Below are 20,498 nucleotides of genomic sequence, written 5' to 3'. Positions count from 1 at the left end.
TTCTGTCATCCTGGAGTTTGCAATCATTTTTGTTTTTTGTTTTTAAAATTATTTTTTTTATTGATTCCAGAGAGAGGGAGAGAGAGAGATAGAAACATCAATGATGAGAGAGAAACATTGATCAGCTGCCTCCTGCACCACCCCCACCCCCCCTACTGGGGATCAAGGCCGAAACCCGGGCATGTGCCCTGACTGGGAATCGAACTATGACCTCCTGGTTCATGGGTCGACGCTCAACCACTGAGCCACATGGGCCAGGTTGCAGTTGTTTTTTATTCACCAGCTAGGGGGTGGAGGCGTGGGAGAAAGATGTAAGCTGTCTGAAAGACTTTGCATTAGCTATGGGCAAAGGGGGTGGGAAAAGGTGAAGTAGCGCCAGCTCTGGAATAGGCGCAGAGCCCACAAAGAGGTGTCCGCTCCTTTGGACTGGTGGGCAACAGTCCAGGAAGTTCATGCACAAACAAGAAGTGGAGGCTCCTGGAGTTGGAAGGTTCATTCTTTTGAATAATTGCAGAAGTAATCACCTGGAAATTAATCTGAAGTTCCAATGGACATATGAATATGAGCAGTCTTTTGTTAGCTGGTCCACAGCTATTAACAGGCTAACTGTTCTGTCTCTCTCACTCTCTGGCTGCTATAATTTAATTTAGAATAATCTCAGAATTTTCTCGTCAACTCAGAGACTACAGTGGTCCAAATAAGGACAGCTAGCTGGAGACGACACTAGGGACTCTAAGGAGAAGATCACTACAAAGATAATGGAAATTGGAATAGTAACCAACATAATTTTGGAGAGTCTTAAGGGAGGGCTAATTTCATACACAGCTTGGAAACTCTCAGACCCTGTCAGAAAGTCTATGACACTGGAAAAACCCTGGAGAAAACAAATGCATGTTTAAGCTAATAAGCTGTGTAAGCTGTAGGGTGGAAAGAGCTGAGCAAAAACAATGAGTGAGAGATTTTAAAAAAAATTCAAAATGTAGGGAAAAAAATTTATGTATAAATAAATTCACCTCAGTGTTATTTATAATAGTAAAAAAGTAGAAATAATCAGTCCTTCAGTAAGGACATGGCAAAAATAACCAATGGTATAACCTAATGGAATAAATGCAACTATTAAATTATGCTTATGAAAATCATAATGCAAATAAAATGACAAAAATTACGTGTGACATTATAAGAAGTGAAAAATCCGGTTACAAAACTATGATTTTTTTTAATAAACACCGAATAAAAAAAACACTAGTAGAAAATATACCAAATATTAATAGTTATGTAAAACAATTTAATTATGGATTTTTCTCTACTTTACAAATGTAGTTAGAACACAACAAAATCAAACATTAACTGTAAGTACTAAAACTCAACAGACTCAGTTGCCAAACTGCCAAGTTATCTTTATTTTGTCAAGATATTTAATATTAAAAAGTTCATATTTCTTCATAGTCATACCTTTTCCCAGCTTTCAAATTTTCAATAGTAGAAACAGCCAAATGCTGCTACAACACAGAATAAACTGTCCTACAAAACACACAAAACAGAAAACACACAAATTCAGAATGTTAGGATGAGTACAAAGTTAGATTTTCTGAATGTAGAGATAAAATAAAAATGAACGAACTTTATGTAATATTCATAAAATAAGTATTCCCTTTTTTTCTGACTTATCAAAGAAATAATATATGAAACTATTTTAATTTCTTGGAGTAAATATATTACCCATCTCAAAGTACTATATTATAGTATCACACATAATAAAAATAACAGCTCCGTGTAAAATTCTGGATAAAGGTAAATGGCCTCTGGGTGTTTGTTCTTAATTTAGAAAATTCATTTTTCCATCTTTTTGCTCAGAATCCTAAAATGCTTTCCAGATCCTAGTTAAACTTTTTAAGACACTTTTTAGGTATTTCTTACAGGAATTCCACCTGCCTCAGCAACTCCTGACCTACCAACCTCACCTCCAGCCTGGCAGTGATGAGAAAAAAATCTGCTCAAGTACCTGATTATTAACCAAAAGCAAAATTCTTTGGTTAGCCAAGTTCCCTGGCTCCCTGAGTAGGATGACTGTGAGTTGAGTGCTAGCTGAGGTGAGGGACTTGTTTTTGTTTTTGTTCTAATTTTCAATCCCTTATGCACTGATACTTTTGTGAAATATAATAAAAATTAATAACTAGGAAAACAAAATGAAAAAAAGAAATATACAAATACAGCCTAAAAGTTTTATTATTAGATATAATGAACATAAATTTACTTTGTCAAATTCTTATAAGAGTTTCTAAACCCTTACACTCAATTTATATACTTATCTCGTCGAGGACCTGTATGTACCACAGGGCTCATGGCCCTGGTCTGTGGCTCCCAGTTTGATTGGCACTGCTCTACAGTGTCACCAGAGTTCTCCAGCAGGACTGAGCTGGGCTATCCACTCGGCGGGGCAATTACCCGCTCAGAAGCATATGCTTTTCTCTCCTCTCACTTCCTCATCCTCTACTGGTGCTTCCAGGGATCTTCTCCCAAACAGTAAAGTACTTTAAGCTCTGAAAATGACACCTAAACACTCAACTCAACCAACTGGACTAAAGGTACACACAGTACACTAACTCAGCAACCTAAACCAGGCTCTCAAAAATGATTTTTAGACACCACACCCTCCAACCCTGTGTTCTAAAATCTGATCCTGGGAATATTGATAACTAAAGTTTTATACTACATATTTGTTAATTTGAATATTGTCTGGCCCCCACTGTTTATGAGCTCTCTATAGGCAATAACCATGCCTGTCTTATTCACCCTTTTATTCCTAGCACCTCCAGTACAGAGATTGGCACATAATAGAAGCTCAGAATAATCTTTTGAATGAATGAATTACATTGTATAGCGACTTGGGGAAATATAAATGTTTAACTCCAAAAAGCAGGAAAAACCATCACCTTAACTTGAAATCTTCCCCCAGAGAGCTGATAATTGAAGATTTACATAATACTGCCCATTGTTCAGCCCTTGATCCCTATGGTAGTTGAGCATAATATGAAACTTCGGTAGGATCATAGAGTTTTAGAGCTAAAAGTTACCTTAAGATCTACTACTACACAAGCAGCTTCCAAATCTGGCAATAAGCATAACCATGTGAGGAACTTTATTGATTTTAAAGATTTTTTTAATCCTCACCTGAGGCCATGCTTATTAAGTTGAGAGAGAGAGAGAGAGAGGAAACGAGAGAGGGAGAGACACATCAATGTAAGAGAGAAACATTGATTCATTGCCTCATCAATGCGCCTCAACCGGAGATCGAACCAACTGAGCTACCTGGCCAGGGCAATGTGGGGAACTTTTTAAAAATTCATATTCACTGATCCAACCCCAAGCTTATGTGATTAGAAACTACTTGAGAAGGACCCCAGCATCGTATGTTAAACAAGTTCCTCAAATAATTCTTAGGCAAGCCACAGCCAGTCCTTGGGAAAATCTAGAATAGTTTCCAAATGTTACTGATACAATCAGATAAAAGTCCAATGACTTACCTAAAGTCATTCAATTAGAAAGTTACAGAGCTGGAAATGGAACCTCTCTCCTAATTCACTCAACCCAGTTTCTGTTCTACACTACTATACTTAATTCTGACTCTACTGTTTCACAACCTGGGAGCATTTGGACAGAGAAAGCCAAGTATAAAACATATTAAAATTTATAAAACATTCATGCCAATAACTTCCCAATGTTTAAATGAAAACTCTTTTGAAAAATTCCTCTTTATTTTTGCCTAGTTTTGAGAAATAGCTTTAAGATAAAGTAATTGTTTTGATTAGTGAAAGAAAAATCACCTTAGCTCATGGAATCCCTGACATCCAAATTTCTTTGCAGTTTAGCAAAGTGCTATTTGGCTATTAGCACTAAACAATATGCAAATTCAAACTTGTGAAGAGTTATGTCATCTGTACACATATAAGTCTCCTTGCCTATAAATAGCACACTAGGTTTCTGCTTTATGTTTAGTAACACAAAAAAAGAACAGTAAAGACATCTCATCCAGGAGTCTGAGACAAATGTCTAAAACTAAAGTGTGCTCACATCTCAATAAATGTTAAGTAATTTCCTCTGGAATGCCCCCATGTCCTTTGAAAGAAAGAAAAGGTTCCCAAACAGACTTACATTCATAAACACATCATGAGTGTAGTTGTCAGTGTCAGCATCCCAGAAACAGCGGGCAGCCATGCTAAAAAGTCAAAGATTGGAGAATTACCAACAATATAACAGGACCTGAAACATGTATCTGCCAGCAGCAAAAGCTTTCCTTGATACATTCTTTTAGATCAGTACTTCCAAACCTTTTTATAGGCTGGCACACAGAAAAGCCTATTTGTACAGTGGAGTATACCAGGTAAACTAAAAGGCCTGGACTCATAGGTAAGGTTGCTTGCAGTTGGAGGTGACCAATCAACCAATCGATGTGTCTCTCTTACATCAGTGTCTCTCTCTGTCTCTCCCCTTCCCTTCCACTCTCTCTAAAAACCAATGGAGAAAATATCCTCGGATGAGGATTAACAACAACAAAAATCTGAAATATCTGGGTCATACCAAAACCCTGAACTATAGAAAAAAGAATGCTGTATATATTTATATACTCGTAAAGTTGTGTCAAAAGGATTTAGAAATAATATGATGTAACAGTTTGTAGCAACTCAGTACTCCCTCCCAGATCAATTAGAAAAACTGGATAAAATGAATCAGAGTTGCTGAAGCAAACAGGACTGGGGGAGCCAAAATTCCACAGAGGTGAACCGCTAAAAGGTAAACTGATATTCTGCACTGGAGTTCTCCCTGGGGTGTTTGCTAACTCTGGGCACACAGCTAGAGGCTGAGAATATGGGTTTTGTTCAGGTACGGACCAATTACTGAGGGAAAAATAAACCAGCTGGACTAGAGAGATAAAATTACAGGGCCAGAGAGATAAAATTGGAGACGTGAAGGACCAAGATCCCTGTAAAAAAGGAGAGAGAACTCAGCTTTAACATTACATGGTAGGTTCCCCCTCACATGTGCTAAATTCTGAAATTGTGTAAGTAGGACCTAAAAAACTAAGAGTGCTGGGAACAATAATATCCTCTCACCAAAATATGTCTATGACCTAACTCCTAGAACCTAGGGATATGTTATAGTACATGGCAAAAAGGGTTTACATGTATATGATTAAGCTAAGGATCTTGTATGGGGAGAGTAGCATGGATTACCCAGGTGGGCTCAATGTAATCACAGGGTCCTTATAAGAGAAAGAGGGAGGCAGGTGGGTCAGAGCCAGAGAGATATTTGAAGATGCTGGTTTTGCAGAGGGAGGAAAGGTTTATGAGTTAAGGAATGCAGGTAGCCTCTATAAGCTGGAATAGGCAAGGGAATGGACTCTCTGCTAGAGCCTCCAGAGGGAATGAATACAGCCATGCCAACCCTTTGATTGTAGCTCAGCGAAACCCACATTGATTTATGATCTCCAGAACTGTAAAATAATATTTATGTGCTGTTTTAAGACACCAGGTTTGCAATTTGTTACAGCAGCAATAGGAAACTAATGCATCAAGGAAAAAGGCTCTAAAATGAAGAGTAGTTTTGTGCTGAGAAAACAAGGACTAAAAGTCAGTACTTGCTGGAGTGGGTTCAAATGAATGCTTCAGGCTCTTGGTTGAGAAACCTGGAGAGCTACACTCAAGAAAGAAGGATGCTTAATTCTCACAATATCCTTGGGAAGGGGCATTATTGTACCAGTTTCACAGATGAGAAAACAAACCCGAAGAAGTCAGGGAACCATCCAATGGACAAGCCCTACCTTGAATAATGGTTGCAAGGACTGAATAGGATGACATTGCTAAGGGCTTACTCCAGTGCAAGTCACAGAGAAGACAGTGGTAATAATAGCAGGATAGCAATAATAGCAGAAGATGTAATAGCCATGACACCCTTGTCCTGTTGAGGTTGCTTGACTATCATAATGAATGTCAATGATGAGGCCAGTTACACAGTTTGCAGGACCCAGTGCAAAATGAAATTGTGGGGTCTGGCCAGAGGCAGGGAAGTAAAAAAAAAAAAAAAAAGTGGAGGAGGACGGGGATGGAGGCGGGGGCGGGGAGGAGAGGAGGAGGAGGAACTGAAGATAGAGAGAGCTTTATCAAAATTGCAACAAAACCTCAACTCAGCTCAGTACCTGATTGGATTAAGGTAAGCCGGCCATACTCTACCTGAATCGCAAAGGAAATGTAAACACTCTCTGAAAGAAAACAGTATTATCTGGAGATTCTACAAGCTGTTTTTTAACACAATTTTCAGGATTCAAACTAGGCATGCCAAGAGATAGAGCCATATGAAGGATTATCAAGAAAAAAAATTATCAATGGAAACAGATTCACACCTGATCCAGGTATTAGAGTTAGCAGAAAATGACTAACATAACTGCTATGACCAAAATGTAAAAAGGGAGGAGAGAAGAAGGATAGAGAACATAGATTAAAGATAAAGAATTTCACCAAAAAATGGGAATGTATAAAATATTTAAATGGAAATTCTTGGGCTGAAAAATATAATAACTGACATTAAGAATTCAGTAGGTGGCTTTAACAGCAGATTAGACACAACAGAAAAGAAGATTAGTCAACTGAAAGACAGGTCAATAGAAAAATATCCAGCCCTGCCCTAACCGGTTTGGCTCAGTGGATAGAGCATTGGCCTTTGGACTGAAGGGTCCCAGGTTCGATTCCGGTCAAGGGCATGTACCTTGGTTGCAGGCACATTCCCAGTAGGGGTGTGCAGGAGGCAGCTGATTGATGTTTCTCTCTCATTGATGTTTCTAACTCTCAATCCCTCTCCCTTCCTCTCTGTAAAAAATCAATAAAATATTTTTTTAAAAAAAAAGAAAGGAAGAAAAATATCCAGCCCTGGCTGGTTTGGTTCAGTAGATAGAGTGTCAGCCTGTGGAACAAAGGGTCCCGGTTTTGATTCCAGTCAAGGGCACATGCCCGGGGTTGCAGGCTTGATCCCCGAGGGGTGGGAGTGGGGGGTGCAGGAGGCAGCCGATCAATGATTCTCTCTCATCATTGATGTTTCTATCTCCCTCTCCCTCTCTGAAATTTATTTTTTTTAAATTATTTTTTTAAAAAGAAAGAAAAATATCTAAACTGAAGCACAGAGAGAAAAAACAAAAATTTAGTCAAGAGCACAAGAGATGTGGAATATAGTAAAAAAATCTAAATACATGTAATTGGAGTCTGAAAAGGAGAGCAGAGCCCAGCTGGTGTTGCTCAGTGGTTGAGTGTAAACCTGTGAACCAAGAGGTCGCCAGTTCAATTCCTAGTTAGGGCACATGCCCAGGTTGCAGGCTGGATCCCCAGTAGGGGGTATGTCGGAGGTAGCCAATCAATGATTCTCTCTCATCATTGATGTTTCTATCCTTCTCTCCATTTCCCTTCTTCTCTCTGAAATCAATAAAAACAATTTAAAAACGGGGGGGGGGGGGCAAGCAGAGAGCAAATAGAACAGAAGCACTAGTTTAAAAGATAATGGCCACACCTGGCACCCAGATCTTAGTTTCTAATGCCATTCTCCAATAAAATGGACCAGGGCTCCTTGGAGAAGTGGCTGATTCTAGGCTGGGAAGGGAATGAATAAATATGGAGTATCATATAGTGCAAGTAAGTAAGGAAGTGCTCAAAAAAAATCACAACAGTAGAGTATGCCAAAGGGACACAGGAGTCAACTGAAAGAGCTCAAATGGTCAAAGCTGGAACACTTTCAATAACAAAATTAAGTAATGCTGAATTATAATCCACAGTATAAAAATCCATGAGTACATACTGAAATAAGTATGTATTTAAAGAAATAAAGAAGTAAAGAAATAAAAAAAAAGAGAGACAAATCTGTGCTGAAATTTCCAAATAATTTATGTAACTATTCTGCCCTCAAGGAGGTAGAGCATAACTCCCTGCTCCATAAGTGTGGGCTTCACATAGTGATTTTGTATAGTATGAAAGGGGAAGAAAGAGTAATTTTACAGGGGAAAACCTAACAAACATTACCTGAGGCACGGGAGCATATTAATGGTAATATGTCATGTTGATAATATGTACCCTGATATGATATGTTATAAGAAAAGCACTTTACCTCTGATCTTCCTCCCAAGAACCTATTAGCCTAGACCCGTGGTCGGCAAACTGCGGCTCGCGAGCCACATGCGGCTCTTTGGCCCCTTGAGTGTGGCTCTTCCACAAAATACCACGGCCTGGGCGAGACTATTTTGAAGAAGTGGCGTCAGAAGAAGTTTAAGTTTAAAAATTTTGGCTCTCAAAAGAAATTTCAATCATTTTACTATTGATATTTGGTTCTGTTGACTAATGAGTTTGCCAACCACTGGCCTAGACTAATCATGAGCAGACAAATCCCAATTGAGGGAATTTCTACATAATACCTAACCAGGACTTCTCAAAACTGTCAAGGTCATCAAAACCAAGGAGAGTCTGAGTAACTGTCACAGCCAAGAGGAGCCTAAAGAGACATGAAATGTGATATCCTAGATAAGATTCTAGAACAGAAAAAGGACATTAGGTAAAAACTAAAGAAATGTGAATTATGAATTCTAGTTAATAATAATGCATCAATATTGGTTCATTAGTTGTGACAAATGTATCATTAACATCCTACTATACTAATGTAGGATGTTAATGATAGAGGAAACTAGATGTAGAGTATCTGTACTATTTCTCCAACTTTTCTACAAATCTAAAACAATCCTAAATAAGAAGTTTATTTTTAAAAAGGTAACGGCTAACGGTTCCATAAAAAGACCATATAGGCAAAGCGGCCCCAAAGGGGCAGAGAACGAAGAACGAGACAGAAAGTCCAGTTTATGGGTTAATAGGTTTAATAGAGAATTTACAGGAAACACTTGTCTTGACTGGCTGCAAAAGAGTCAAATCTCCCTCTTTCCCCTCCAACACCACCATCTTTCATCCCCACTCAGAGACGGACCTACATGTTCCACAAGGACTGCATGGGTGGCCAGGGGGGACAAAGAAGCCAGATACCAGCAGAGCCTGGTGCTGGAGTGAACTAAGAGACAGGTAACTTCTGGAGCTTCTTGTGCAGAGGAAAAAGTAATGGAAGCTCTGTGACTAGCTGGAAACCTCTGGACACATTCCAGAGTCCACCCAGGAGAAGGGGAAGATAGGTCAAAGGTCCGGAATCATTCACTCAGAAACTAAGCAGGTGGATTCACTTCAAGATGGAGTCAGCTCTGTCCACACACTAAGAATTTACCCAAGCTTATACAAACAAAATTAAATGGCCCACAGATTCCATGGGCTCTAAGAAACCCATGCTGAATGAATAAGAAGAAAATCATATACACCAGAATTTAAAAAAAAAGCAATGAGGAAAACATTCTAATGTGGCTAGAAAGAAAAAAGACATCACCTCCAAAGGAACAGTAAGACTTACAGCTGACTTCTCAACAGAAACAATGGAAACTGGAAGACAGCGTAATTATATCTTTAAAGTGCTGCAAATGGAAGGGCACGTACATTTCCTTCTATTTCTTTCCTTAAGGAATGTAAATGTAGTACTGAGCCATCTTCAACTATGTAAAGGAGAATACAGCATAGCAACAAGACAGGAGAGCCTATGTCCTTGACAGCAGTGAGGCACCACTCCATGCTTGGTCTACTACCTGGTGAGAAGAGAGAGATGCCTTCTGTTTTATTTAAAAAGGAATAAAAAGAATCAGGAGTTAACTTGAAGAAACTACTAATTGCAAAAGATGGGACAATTTAGACATCAATAAGGATAATAATCACAATGGATTTAAACACATAAAATATATTTAAAACCATGGGTTCATAGATAGAAAAAAAGAGAACTCATTGGTAAGCTCTGGAAGATGCTAGGGAACCAATTCATTATTCTGAATATTATTAAAATTATCCTCCCTTTCCTGTACAAGCTATACCTCATTGCAATGAAACAGTTGAAAGAAAAGTCATTCTTAATAGAATTCCAGCAAATAAATAAAGAACAATGGTAGAATTAGAAGATCACTATTTTGTAACCTCTGATGAATAATGGATCTAGGATAGCTGCTAAAACTATTAATGGTAAAGCTGATAGGGAACTTTACTTACCATTTATTTGTTGAATAAATGGATCTGTCTGACAACATCTGAACTCCATGATCAATCTTAACAAAAAACAGACAACCAGACATTTTCTGCCTCCTGATGAGATGCAATAGGATGCATACTAAATACCTATAATATTCTTGCCCAAAACTCAAATCTCCAACTGATTAAGACTATATCTAACTACTTATTTACAAGAAAAGAGGAGATATAAGACATAGTAAACAATATCAGGCACCACAATCAGAAAATGACAGAAAATAGATAGGATACTCCACAAGACAAATAACACAATTTCTTCAACAAATAAATGGTAAGATAAAAAAGACAGCAAGAGCAAAAAGAGGGAGAGAAGTTATATATTAAGAGAAAGATTATCAACCAAATATAATGTGTAGACTTTGCCTGGATTCTACTTTGAACCAACTATAAAATCCTATATAATAAAAGGGTAATATGTAAATCAACTGAACAGCAGAACGACTGGTAGCTATGATGTGCACTGACCACCAGGGGCAGACGCTCAACACAGGAGCTGCCCCCAGCCAGATCAGAGCCTACTGGCCAACCTCTTGGTCCCTCCCCCCGGCCAGCAGGCTCCAATTTGGGCGATCGGGGAACCAGGGGCAGGTGATGGAGGGGGGCGGGGCCGGCTGCCAGCAGCCAGGGAAAATAGCCCTGATTGCCTGCCAGGACAAGGGACTGTACCCATGCATGAATTTCGTGCGCTGGGCCTCTAGTATATAAATACAGACAAACACACATACACACACGGTTATATGAAACAACTGGGGATATCTGAATGCTAATTGAATATTTTATAATATTAAGGACTAACAATATTTAGATGTGATATTTTATTATATTAAAAGGGTCCTTATAGTTTAGACATATATACTGTTGTATTTCCAGATGAAATGGTATGACGACTGGGATTTGCTTCAAAATAAGCTAAAGGGGGCAGTGGATATATAAATGAAACAACATAGGTATGTGTTGATAACCTTTCAAGCCAAGTAATAGTTCCATGGGAGTTCCTCAGTCCCTACACTTGCATATGTTTGAAATTTTAGACAATAAAATTTTTAGAACCCAGGGGAGAGGGGAGGGAGGCCTTATATGCCATGCTTTAGAGTTCGGTCTGATCACATTTAACCAAGTCAATTTAAAGGAATTTATACCTGACAAGATTTGAAATAAACTCTATATAGAGTCTTTGGAGAGAAAGTAAGGTGTGCTCCTGGGATACGGGTCTGGTATGCAAAATGAATTGTGGAGGAGGGAGATCAGAGTCCAGGAGTGCTGATAAGGGGCTGCTGCTAAGTATTTCTGGCATCCAGATTACAGTGCATGCAATGGGAGAGAGTAATGGCTACATAAGATAAAAGTAGACTTTGAGTCAGTAGGACCTTGGTAATACTGTGAGAGACAAAGAAGTTAAAGTGACAGGCTGATTTAAGGAGAGGAAGGGAAAGAAATTTGGAACTCGTTAACATGTTAAATCTGGGGTGAGAGAATAGGAAAGTATTTCTGAGCCTCTCTGTGGTCAGAAAATCTCCTGAAGCCTTTTGAACAAATGGTAGAGAACACCGTAGTGAAGAGTACTGTGCTAGGAGTCAGAAGTCTGAATTCTATTAGTGACTCTGACAGTAGCCATATCTATAATTTTGAGCAAATCATGCTGAATCTCATAAGTGTCATCATAAAATAGGGGAACTAGACACTAGAAAGTATCTGTAGTGCCTTTCAAATTTAACATTCTATAGTGAATATGCTCAGTGATATTATCTACAAGGTATTTTTAAATTCATTCAACATATATTTTAGTATTGTCTTACAAAACTAGAGGCCTGGTGCACAAAAATTCCTGCACTGGAGGGGGGTTTCCCTCAATCCGGCCTGCACCCTTTCACAGTCCGGGACCCCTCAGGGGATGTCCACTTGCCACTTAGGCCCACTCCATGGGGGATCAGGCCTAAGCTGGCAGTCAGACATCCCTCTGGCAGCCCGCGAGCCCTCGGGCGATGTCCGACTTACGGGGAGCGGGCCTAAGCCACAGTTGGACATCCTTAGTGCTGCTGAGGAGGCGGGAGAGGCTCTTGCCACCACCGCTGCGCTCGCAGCCATCAGTCCAGCTTGTGGCTGAGTGGAGCTCCCTCCTGCATTTAGCATCTGCCCCCTGGTGGTCAGTGCACATCATAGTGACCAGTCGTTCCGCCATTAGGATCAATTTGCATATTACCCTTTTGTTATATAGGATACTATATTAGGCACTGTTTACAAATGGAAACAAGAGTTTAACACTTGTGCATGGGAAAAGACAAGAAATACATATTTTGAAATCATCAATACAGGAATGACAGTTTGAGGTCATGAGAATGAATGAGCTCATTGAGAAAGCATATTGAAGAGCAGAAGAATAAGAACTGAGCCTTGAAGAAAGCTCGTAGCTGGGGATAGAAGGATAAAGAGGACCCAGTGAAGAAAAGAGAATAATCAGTTAGAAATAAAGGAGAGAAACAAGTTATACAAGTGACATCAAGGCCAATAAAACCAGAATGAATTTTAAGAAACAGAAGCCCAGGCAAACACAAGAGCTAAGAAAGAACTTTTAGATTTGCTAATAAGAAGGTCCCAGACAATTTTAAAGAAATTTATTTTGGATAATGGTAGGACCAAAAATTGAGAAATAAGGAATATGGGAAGAAACATATATACATAGTCCCATACTTTCTTTGGGAACATCTATATAAAAGCTAAGCAACCAGAACAATCGAAACAAGCGGTTGCTATGATGCGCACTGAGGCCAGCCAACCGGCCCGATGGGAGCGGGCCAACCTCCCGGAGCCCTTCCCCCCGGCCGGCCGGCTCCGATAGGTCCAGATTGGGGTGGGCTGGCCAGACCCCACCTGTGCATCCCACCGGGCCTCTAGTATATACATAAACCCTAAAACACTTATCAGCCTACAGATACTATGAAAAGTGAATTACCCAATGGAGCTCACCCAAACTGTCAACCTCACTGTTCAGAACCAGGATCTCTTGGGTTCACAGTTGCATTTTGTTATACTGTCCTTTACTCTCACAATCATACTGAATCGTGAAGAGGATGAATACCTCATAAGAAACACATAAAAATGAAATCAAGAAGGAAAAACAATGCCCTAGCTCGTTTGGCTCAGTGGATAGAGCGTCAGCCTGTGGACCGAAGGGTTCCAGGTTCGATTCCAGTCAAGGGCACATGCCTGGGTTGCGGGCTCGGCCCAATGTGCAGGAGGCAGCCAATCAATGATTCCCTCTCATCATTGATGTTTCTATCTTGCTCTTCCTCTCTGAAATAAATAAAAATGTTTTTTTAAAAAGAAGAAAAAACCAATTACTCACAATACTCCTTCACCTCTTTGTTCTCCAATAACTACTTGCACCACCATTTTATATCGGTCAAATCCCATTGCTAGAAAGAAAAGAAAAAAAAAGGATGTTATCTGTAAGCAAATATATGGTAAAATTACTTAATGAAGGCATATTTGCCTGGAAAAGAACATAGGCATTCAGTCTACAAGCACTTATTGAGTATGACGATAAGCTTGGGAGTCAGAGAGACCCGAGGACAAATCCTAACTATAAGTTTAGTATGTATGTAACCTTATACAAGCAAACTCCTGAAAATTCTCACTAACAACAAATCTGGAGAGAAGAAAACTGAATGGATATGTTTATCTTCCCTGCTTTCTGACCAGGGAATAGTGGAAACAGTAACAACAAAAATGTAACTCTCTTTAATGAAAATAAAAGCTTCAGGATTATATAGTAAACTAGAGGCCCAGTGCATGAAATTCGTGCACTCGGGGGGGGGGGGGGGAGGGGGTGTCCCCTCAGCCTGGCCTGCACCCTCTCGCAATCTGGGAGCCCTCGGGGGATGTCCAACTGGGGAGCGGGCCTAAGCCATCAGTCAGACATCCTTAGCGCTGCTGCAGAGGCGGGAGAGGCTCTGGCCACCACTGCTGCTGTGAGCCCGGCTTCTGGCTGAGTGGCGCTCCCACTGTGGGAGTGCACTGATCACCAGGGGAAGCTCCTGCGTTGAGCATCTGCCCCCTGGTGGTCAGTACGCATCATAGCGACCGGTCATTCTGCCGTTCAGTCAATTTGCATATTAGCCTTTTATTATATAGGATTGGGGTAGCAATCTGGACACAACAGGTACCCTTCCATGTGGGACATGAACCCTAATTAAGGATACTTAACAAAATCTCAGAAGACAGAGCCCAAGTTATTTTTTTCAAAACACTGCACATAGGCCCTGGTGAGGTAGCTCAGTTGGTTGGAGCATGGTCCCATGTACCAAAAAAGTTGCAGGTTCAATCCCAGGTCGGGGAGTATACAGGAGGTAACCCACCGATGTTTCTTTCTCTCCAACCAGGCAAAGGAGCATGTATTTTTAACAATAATTTTAACAGTGAATTTTCATTAAAATTTAAAGAAAATGCTAATATACTAACAATTAATGTGGGTGATGAAAATACATAGAATATTTTTCTCTATACTTTTCTATATTTTTTCATTTCTAAAAAATTAAGACACCAAAATATTAAATAGTATTTACCTTTAGGTAATTAAAATTTATATACTTTAAAAAAAATTGTCTGTACAGTAGTCCCCGCTTATCTGCAGTTTTGCTTCCCGCAGTTTCAATTTCCCTGTCAATCGCAGTAGAAAATATCAAATGGAAAATTCCAGAAATACACAACTCATAAGTTTGAAATTGTGGACCCATTTGAATAGCATGATGAAATCGCACACTGACCCATTTTGTCCCACCCAGGCCTTGAATCATTCCTTTGTCTGTATACTGTATTCAATACCCACCCTTTAGTTACTTAGTAGCTGTCTCAGTTATCAGATCCACTGTATAGGTATTGCAGTGCTTGTGTTCAAGTAACTTATTTTACTTAAATAATGGCCCCAAAGCACAAGAGTAGTGATGCTGGCAATTCGGATATGCCAAAGAGAAGCCGTTAAGTGCTTCCTTTAAATGAAAAGTTGAGTGCAACACAGTAAGATTTTTTGAGAGAAAGATACCACATTCACATAACTTTAATTACAATATATTGTTATAAACATTCTATTTCTTTTCATGTCCTTCTTTTATTATTCTGTAAAAGGTAACAAAATATACAGAACAAAGTTTTCCCTTTTTAACTAATATAACCATTCTATTTTATTATGTTATTTTTGTTAATCTTATAGTGCCTAATTTATAAATTAAACTTTATCACAAGTATGTATGTACAGGAAAAAACATAGTATATATAGGTTCGGTACTATCATTGATTTCAAGCATCCACAGGGGATCTTAGAACATATCCCCGCAAATAAGGGCAGACTACTGTATTGTCCAGGTTAATTATAATGAAAATGTATTATTATTACAAAGATATTTCTTCTTTCCAAAAAGTGACATTTTTTAAAAAGGATAGCTAGAGAGGGCTTTTCAGATGGCATAAAAAAATTTTTTATTTTTTTAAAATATATTTTTACTGGTTTCAGAGAAGAAGGGAAAGGGAGAGAGAGAGATAGAAACATCAACAATGAGAGAAAATCATTGATCAGCTGCCTCCTGCACACCCCACACTGGGGATTGGGCCCACAACCTGGGCATGTGCCCTGACCCAGAATTAAACTATGACCTCCTAGTTCATAGGTCAACTCTCAACCACTGACCCACACTTGCCAGGGTCAGATGGTATAACATCCTATCTAATAAAAGAGTAATATGCAAATTGACCATCACTCCAACACAAGAGATGGCTGCCCCCATGTGGACACAAGATGGCCACCACAAGATGGCCAGCAGGGGAGGGCAGTTGGGAGGGACCAGGCCTGCAAGGGAGGGCAGTTGTGGGAGATCAGGCCAGCAGAGGAGGGCAGTTGGGAGGGACCAGGCCTGCAAGGGAGGGCAGATAGGGGCGATCAAGCCTGCAGGGGAGGGCAGTTAGGGGTGACCAGGCCTGCAGGGGAGGGCAGTTAGGGGTGACCAGGCCTGCAGGGGAGGGTAGTTAGGGGCAAACAGGCTGGCAGGGGAGCAGTTAGGCATCAATCAGGCTGGCAGGGGAGTGGTTAGGGGGTGATCAGGCTGGCAGGCAGAAGCGGTTAGGGGCAATCAGGAAGGCAGGCAGGCGAGCAGTTGGGAGGGACCAGGCCTGCAAGGGAGGGCAGTTGGGGATTGTGAGTCCTTGATTGTGAGAGGGATGTCTGACTGTCCGTTTAGGCCCGATCCTACTGGGGCCCCAGACTGGAGATGGGTGCAGGCTGGGCTGAGGTACACACACCCCCATGCACAAATTTCGTTATTAATAAGAGAGAAACAGATAAAAAAAAAACGGTTAGGTAAAGCAAAAGATTTGCTCTGCACATGTAGAGTTTGACAGCAGTAGAGGGTTGAGTAGGGTAATGAATGGCAGGCTGAGGAATCGATATCTTGGTGGGAAAAACAACCAAGAATTACTAGTATAGGGAAAGGACTCTATATTTTCTGCATATTTGGATTTCCTGGATAGTAATTCCATACAATGTCTCATTTCACATCTTTACTCTTTCCCATCATCTGCAAAAACTACATGAGTAAAAGTTACCATATAACTGAGAAGACTAGACATTAAAGAAAAATGTGTCTTTAATAGAATCCACAGCTTATGTCCCTTGTTTAAAGATGGGGAAGGAGACAAATGGATCAAATGGAATGTTTCAAGGGAACATGTCATTTCTAATGATGACCATTCTTACCTTTTAATTTATCTTTAATCGTTTCTGATAGACGCTTTGTGAGCGGAGGTGTTTCTTCTGGAGAGTACTCAGCGGTTGCCAGCTCCTCCTTGAGCACAGCATGGATGCAGTCTTTAACCACAGAGGGTCTGAACCTGAATGAGACAGTTCAAACATCTAATTGGTAACTCCAAAACCCCTACTTACCTTCACAGCTCAACTTCCTCTAGCTCTTTGTCATTGGAACCATTTCATCCTTTTTCATATTGTTTATTATAAAAGTAATAAAAACAAATAAAGAAAATAAGTCGTATCTCTACCCTGAACTCCAGGTCACATATTCCAACACATATTCCATCTGGATGTGTAGTAGGCAACTAAAATTTAAACATCCAACACTGAGCTTCTGACTAGGTCCTCCTGCCGTCACCTCCATTCTTCCAGTTGCTGAAGTCACAAAATTCGGTGTCAGTCTTGTTGCCTTTCTCTCTCACAGCCCATATCCCATTAATAAGCAAATCTTATCAGTTCTACCTTCAAAATAATCTAAAATTCATTCTCACCAACTGACGGCCACCACCTTGCTCCAAGCTACCATTACTTCTTGCCTGGACTACAATGACCTCCTAACAAGTCTCTCTGTGTCTGCCTTTGTCCCCAAATCCTGTTCTCAACACAGCAACTGGACTGAGCCTGTTAAACTATGTGACAAATCATGACACTCCTCTATGCTAAACACCCCACATAGTTCCTACATCAGAGTAAAAGCGATATCCTAACTGTGATTCGCAAGGTCCCATATGATCTACCCTACCAAACTCTCTGACCTTGTTTCCTACTACTTTCCTCCTAGTTCTCTCCACTCAGGCCCCACTGGCCTTCACAATCTTCTGTAACCACACCGGGCATGCAAACTTCAGAGCTACTGTACTAATTGTTAACTTCTGCCTGAACTTCAATTCCTCCTTTTATGCATAGCTAACTCCCTCACTTCTTTCAAGTCTTTATTCAAAAGTCACTTTTCCACCCAGCTGGCATGGCTCAGTGGTTGAGTGTTGACCTCTGAACCAGGAGGTCAAGTTTCAATTCCTGGTCCGGGGACATGCTTGGGTTGTGAGCTTGATCCCCAGTGTGGGGCGTGTAGGAAGCAGCTGATCAAGGATTCTCTCTCATCATTGATGTTTCTATCTCTCTCTTCCTCTCCCTTCCTCTTGAAATCAATAAAAAAATATATTTTTTTAAAAGTCATTTTTCCTAGTCACCCTCTCTAAAACTTCAAACCACCCTCTTACTATATCACTTTATATCTCCCTTCCTGGTACTTATTACTATCTGATACACTATATGGTTCATTTATTTATCTTGTTTGTTGTCCTTTTACCTAGATAGACTATAAGTTCCATGAGGGTAGGGATTGTTATTTGTTTTGTTCACTGTTATGTCCTCATTTCTTAGAGCAGCACCCAGCATACAGTAGACAATAATTTTTTTGAAGAAATGGATTATTGAAGAAAGACAGAGGGAAAAAAATCTTCCCTAATTCCACCACCCTAACAATGCCATTAGCATTTTAGTTGTATTTACCATCCCATATAATAAAAGCCTAATATGCTAAGTGTCCAACCGTCCATTCAACTGTTCAACCAGCCGCTATGATGCACACTGACCACCAGGGGGCAGACGCTACAACCAGTAGTTTAACTTGCTGGTGGGGTCTGGCCAATTGGGACTGGGCGAGACAGGCTGGGTATGCCCTGGAGCCCTCCCTCAGTCCCTCCCCCACCCCATCATGCACGGGTAGTGTCCCTCGGCCTGGCCTGCGCCCTCTCGCAATCCAGGACGTGCAATCTGGGACCCCTCGGGGGATGTCGGAGAGCCGGTTTCCGCCCAATCCCCACAGGCCAGGCAAAGGGACCCCACTGGTGCACTGTACCGGGCCTCTAGTATATTATAACACTAAGTTCCTTTTCTGGGCTAGATAGTATATAGCTGATTTGTCTATCATGTGCCAAGTTACCAAAATGTTTTAAGTTTTGAGTTTATAATGTGGTTTAATATTTGGTAGTACTAGTGGCCCCTTATTACATTTTAACAGTATTTTCTTGGTCTTCTGCCTGCTTATTCTCACAGATGAACTTTGGAATCCCTGACAAATTTACAGGATTTGATCTGTTCAAAATGTGGTCTCCCTATTAACAAACGTACTATATCTGGCTCTTCTCTTAAGCCTTTTACATTCTCAGTAAATGTTGAAAGTTTTCTTCAAACAAGTCAAATAATTTCATAGGATTATTCTTAGATATATTTTTTTGTGAATCATGTTCTGCACTGTTTTACAGCAGAAACACTGGTGAATGTCATTCTATGCATTTAGAATACTTTACAAAAATAACTGAACATATCTTTTTTTTATATCCATTCTACCCACCAGTGTTTATCACATTATAACCGAAGTTCCTGGCTTCCAATATTTGCCAAGCATTTGATTCAGCAATCTGATTTTAAGCAACAGAGAAAGAGCTTGGGAAATCTTTTACTTTAATTTTTTTTTAAGTTGTTAGCACATTTACATTTTATTTTATTTTTATTTATTTATTTATTTTAATATATTTTATTGATTTTTTACAGAGAGGAAGAGAGAGGGATAGAGAGTTAGAAACATCGATGATAGAGAAACATCGATCAGCTGCCTCTTGAACAACCCCTACTGGGGATGTGCCCGCAACCAAGGTACATGCACTTGACCGGAATCGAACCTGGGACCTTTCAGTCCGCAGGCCGACGCTCTATCCACTGAGCCAAACCGGTTTCGGCATAATTTTTTTTTTCACCCTGTGAAAATAAAGGTAGTGATGTATCCTACAGGTGTAGCAGACAGCAGACTGTCCTCTGCACCAGACTGTATGCCTTGGGCCTCCACACACATTCAGGTCCCCTGCCCTGCAGAAAAGTAAGCTATTCTGGCACATGTATGCACACAGTACACTTCAAAATTCGGCTGAATGACATTCGGCGCAAGCCGCTTGTTTCCTGCTCCCCTCTTTTTCATCCATCTCCTTTTCCTGTGTTCACGCCCTGGGTCTGCTAGATTCTAGAGCCAACCATCCCCACTGTGCAACCTTAAGCGCTGCAGAGCGCTAACACTGCAACTGCAGGTCGGATCCTCTGCTGCCCCCTGCAGCTGAAGCCAAGAACAGCACCCCCCCAACTCCTCCCTCTTCAGCCCCAGCCCGCGGCTCCCCCGCCTCCCTCCCCCGGGGTCCTTCCCGACTCCCAGGTTTCCAGGCGAGCTCTGCCGCCCGGCCCAGCAGTCCCGCAGGTCGCCCCGCCGCAGCCCGTCCGGTACCCGCCTTTGCTGGAACACGGGCCGCAGAATGTAGGTGTTCTCGGACTTCCCAGAGGTCTTCTCCGCGTCCAGCGCCCCCTCCGTCCCGGACACGGACGCACCCGCGGAGACGGACGCAGCCCCCACCGAAGCCATGGCCCGGACTCCTGGGCCCGGTGGGTGTCGCGATGAGGAACTGCTGCTTCCGGCACCGAGCCGCGAAACGGTCGCCCGGGCAACAGGGCCGCCCTCGGCGGTG

At 41.0% G+C, this 20,498-nt stretch overlaps 1 protein-coding gene across 2 annotated transcripts; it reads right to left on the bottom strand.

Moving 5' to 3' along the window:
- Positions 1 to 228: 228 nt before the first annotated feature.
- Positions 229 to 20,448, bottom strand: DYNLT2B (dynein light chain Tctex-type 2B). 2 transcript variants are annotated; one of them, XM_079764453.1, is made up of 6 exons: positions 20,265 to 20,448; positions 16,936 to 17,069; positions 13,537 to 13,606; positions 4,153 to 4,216; positions 1,453 to 1,521; positions 229 to 536 (listed from the first exon to the last, which is right to left on the bottom strand). In XM_079764453.1, the coding sequence occupies exons 1-5, from the start codon at positions 20,393 to 20,395 to the stop codon at positions 1,474 to 1,476; spliced, it is 447 nt and encodes a 148-aa protein (XP_079620579.1). In that variant the 5' UTR covers positions 20,396 to 20,448; the 3' UTR covers positions 229 to 536; positions 1,453 to 1,473. The 2 variants fall into 2 exon arrangements, with proteins under 2 accessions (XP_079620579.1, XP_079620578.1); XM_079764452.1 differs by lacking the exon at positions 229 to 536 and having other exon boundaries at positions 1,382 to 1,521.
- Positions 20,449 to 20,498: the final 50 nt, after the last annotated feature.

The sequence above is a fragment of the Cnephaeus nilssonii genome (assembly GCF_951640355.1).
Source record: "Cnephaeus nilssonii genome assembly, chromosome: 3".
In the NCBI taxonomy this organism is placed as follows: Eukaryota; Metazoa; Chordata; class Mammalia; order Chiroptera; family Vespertilionidae; genus Cnephaeus; species Cnephaeus nilssonii.
Note: the sequence above shows the minus strand (reverse complement) of the source record. Positions and strands in the feature narration are given on the sequence as shown.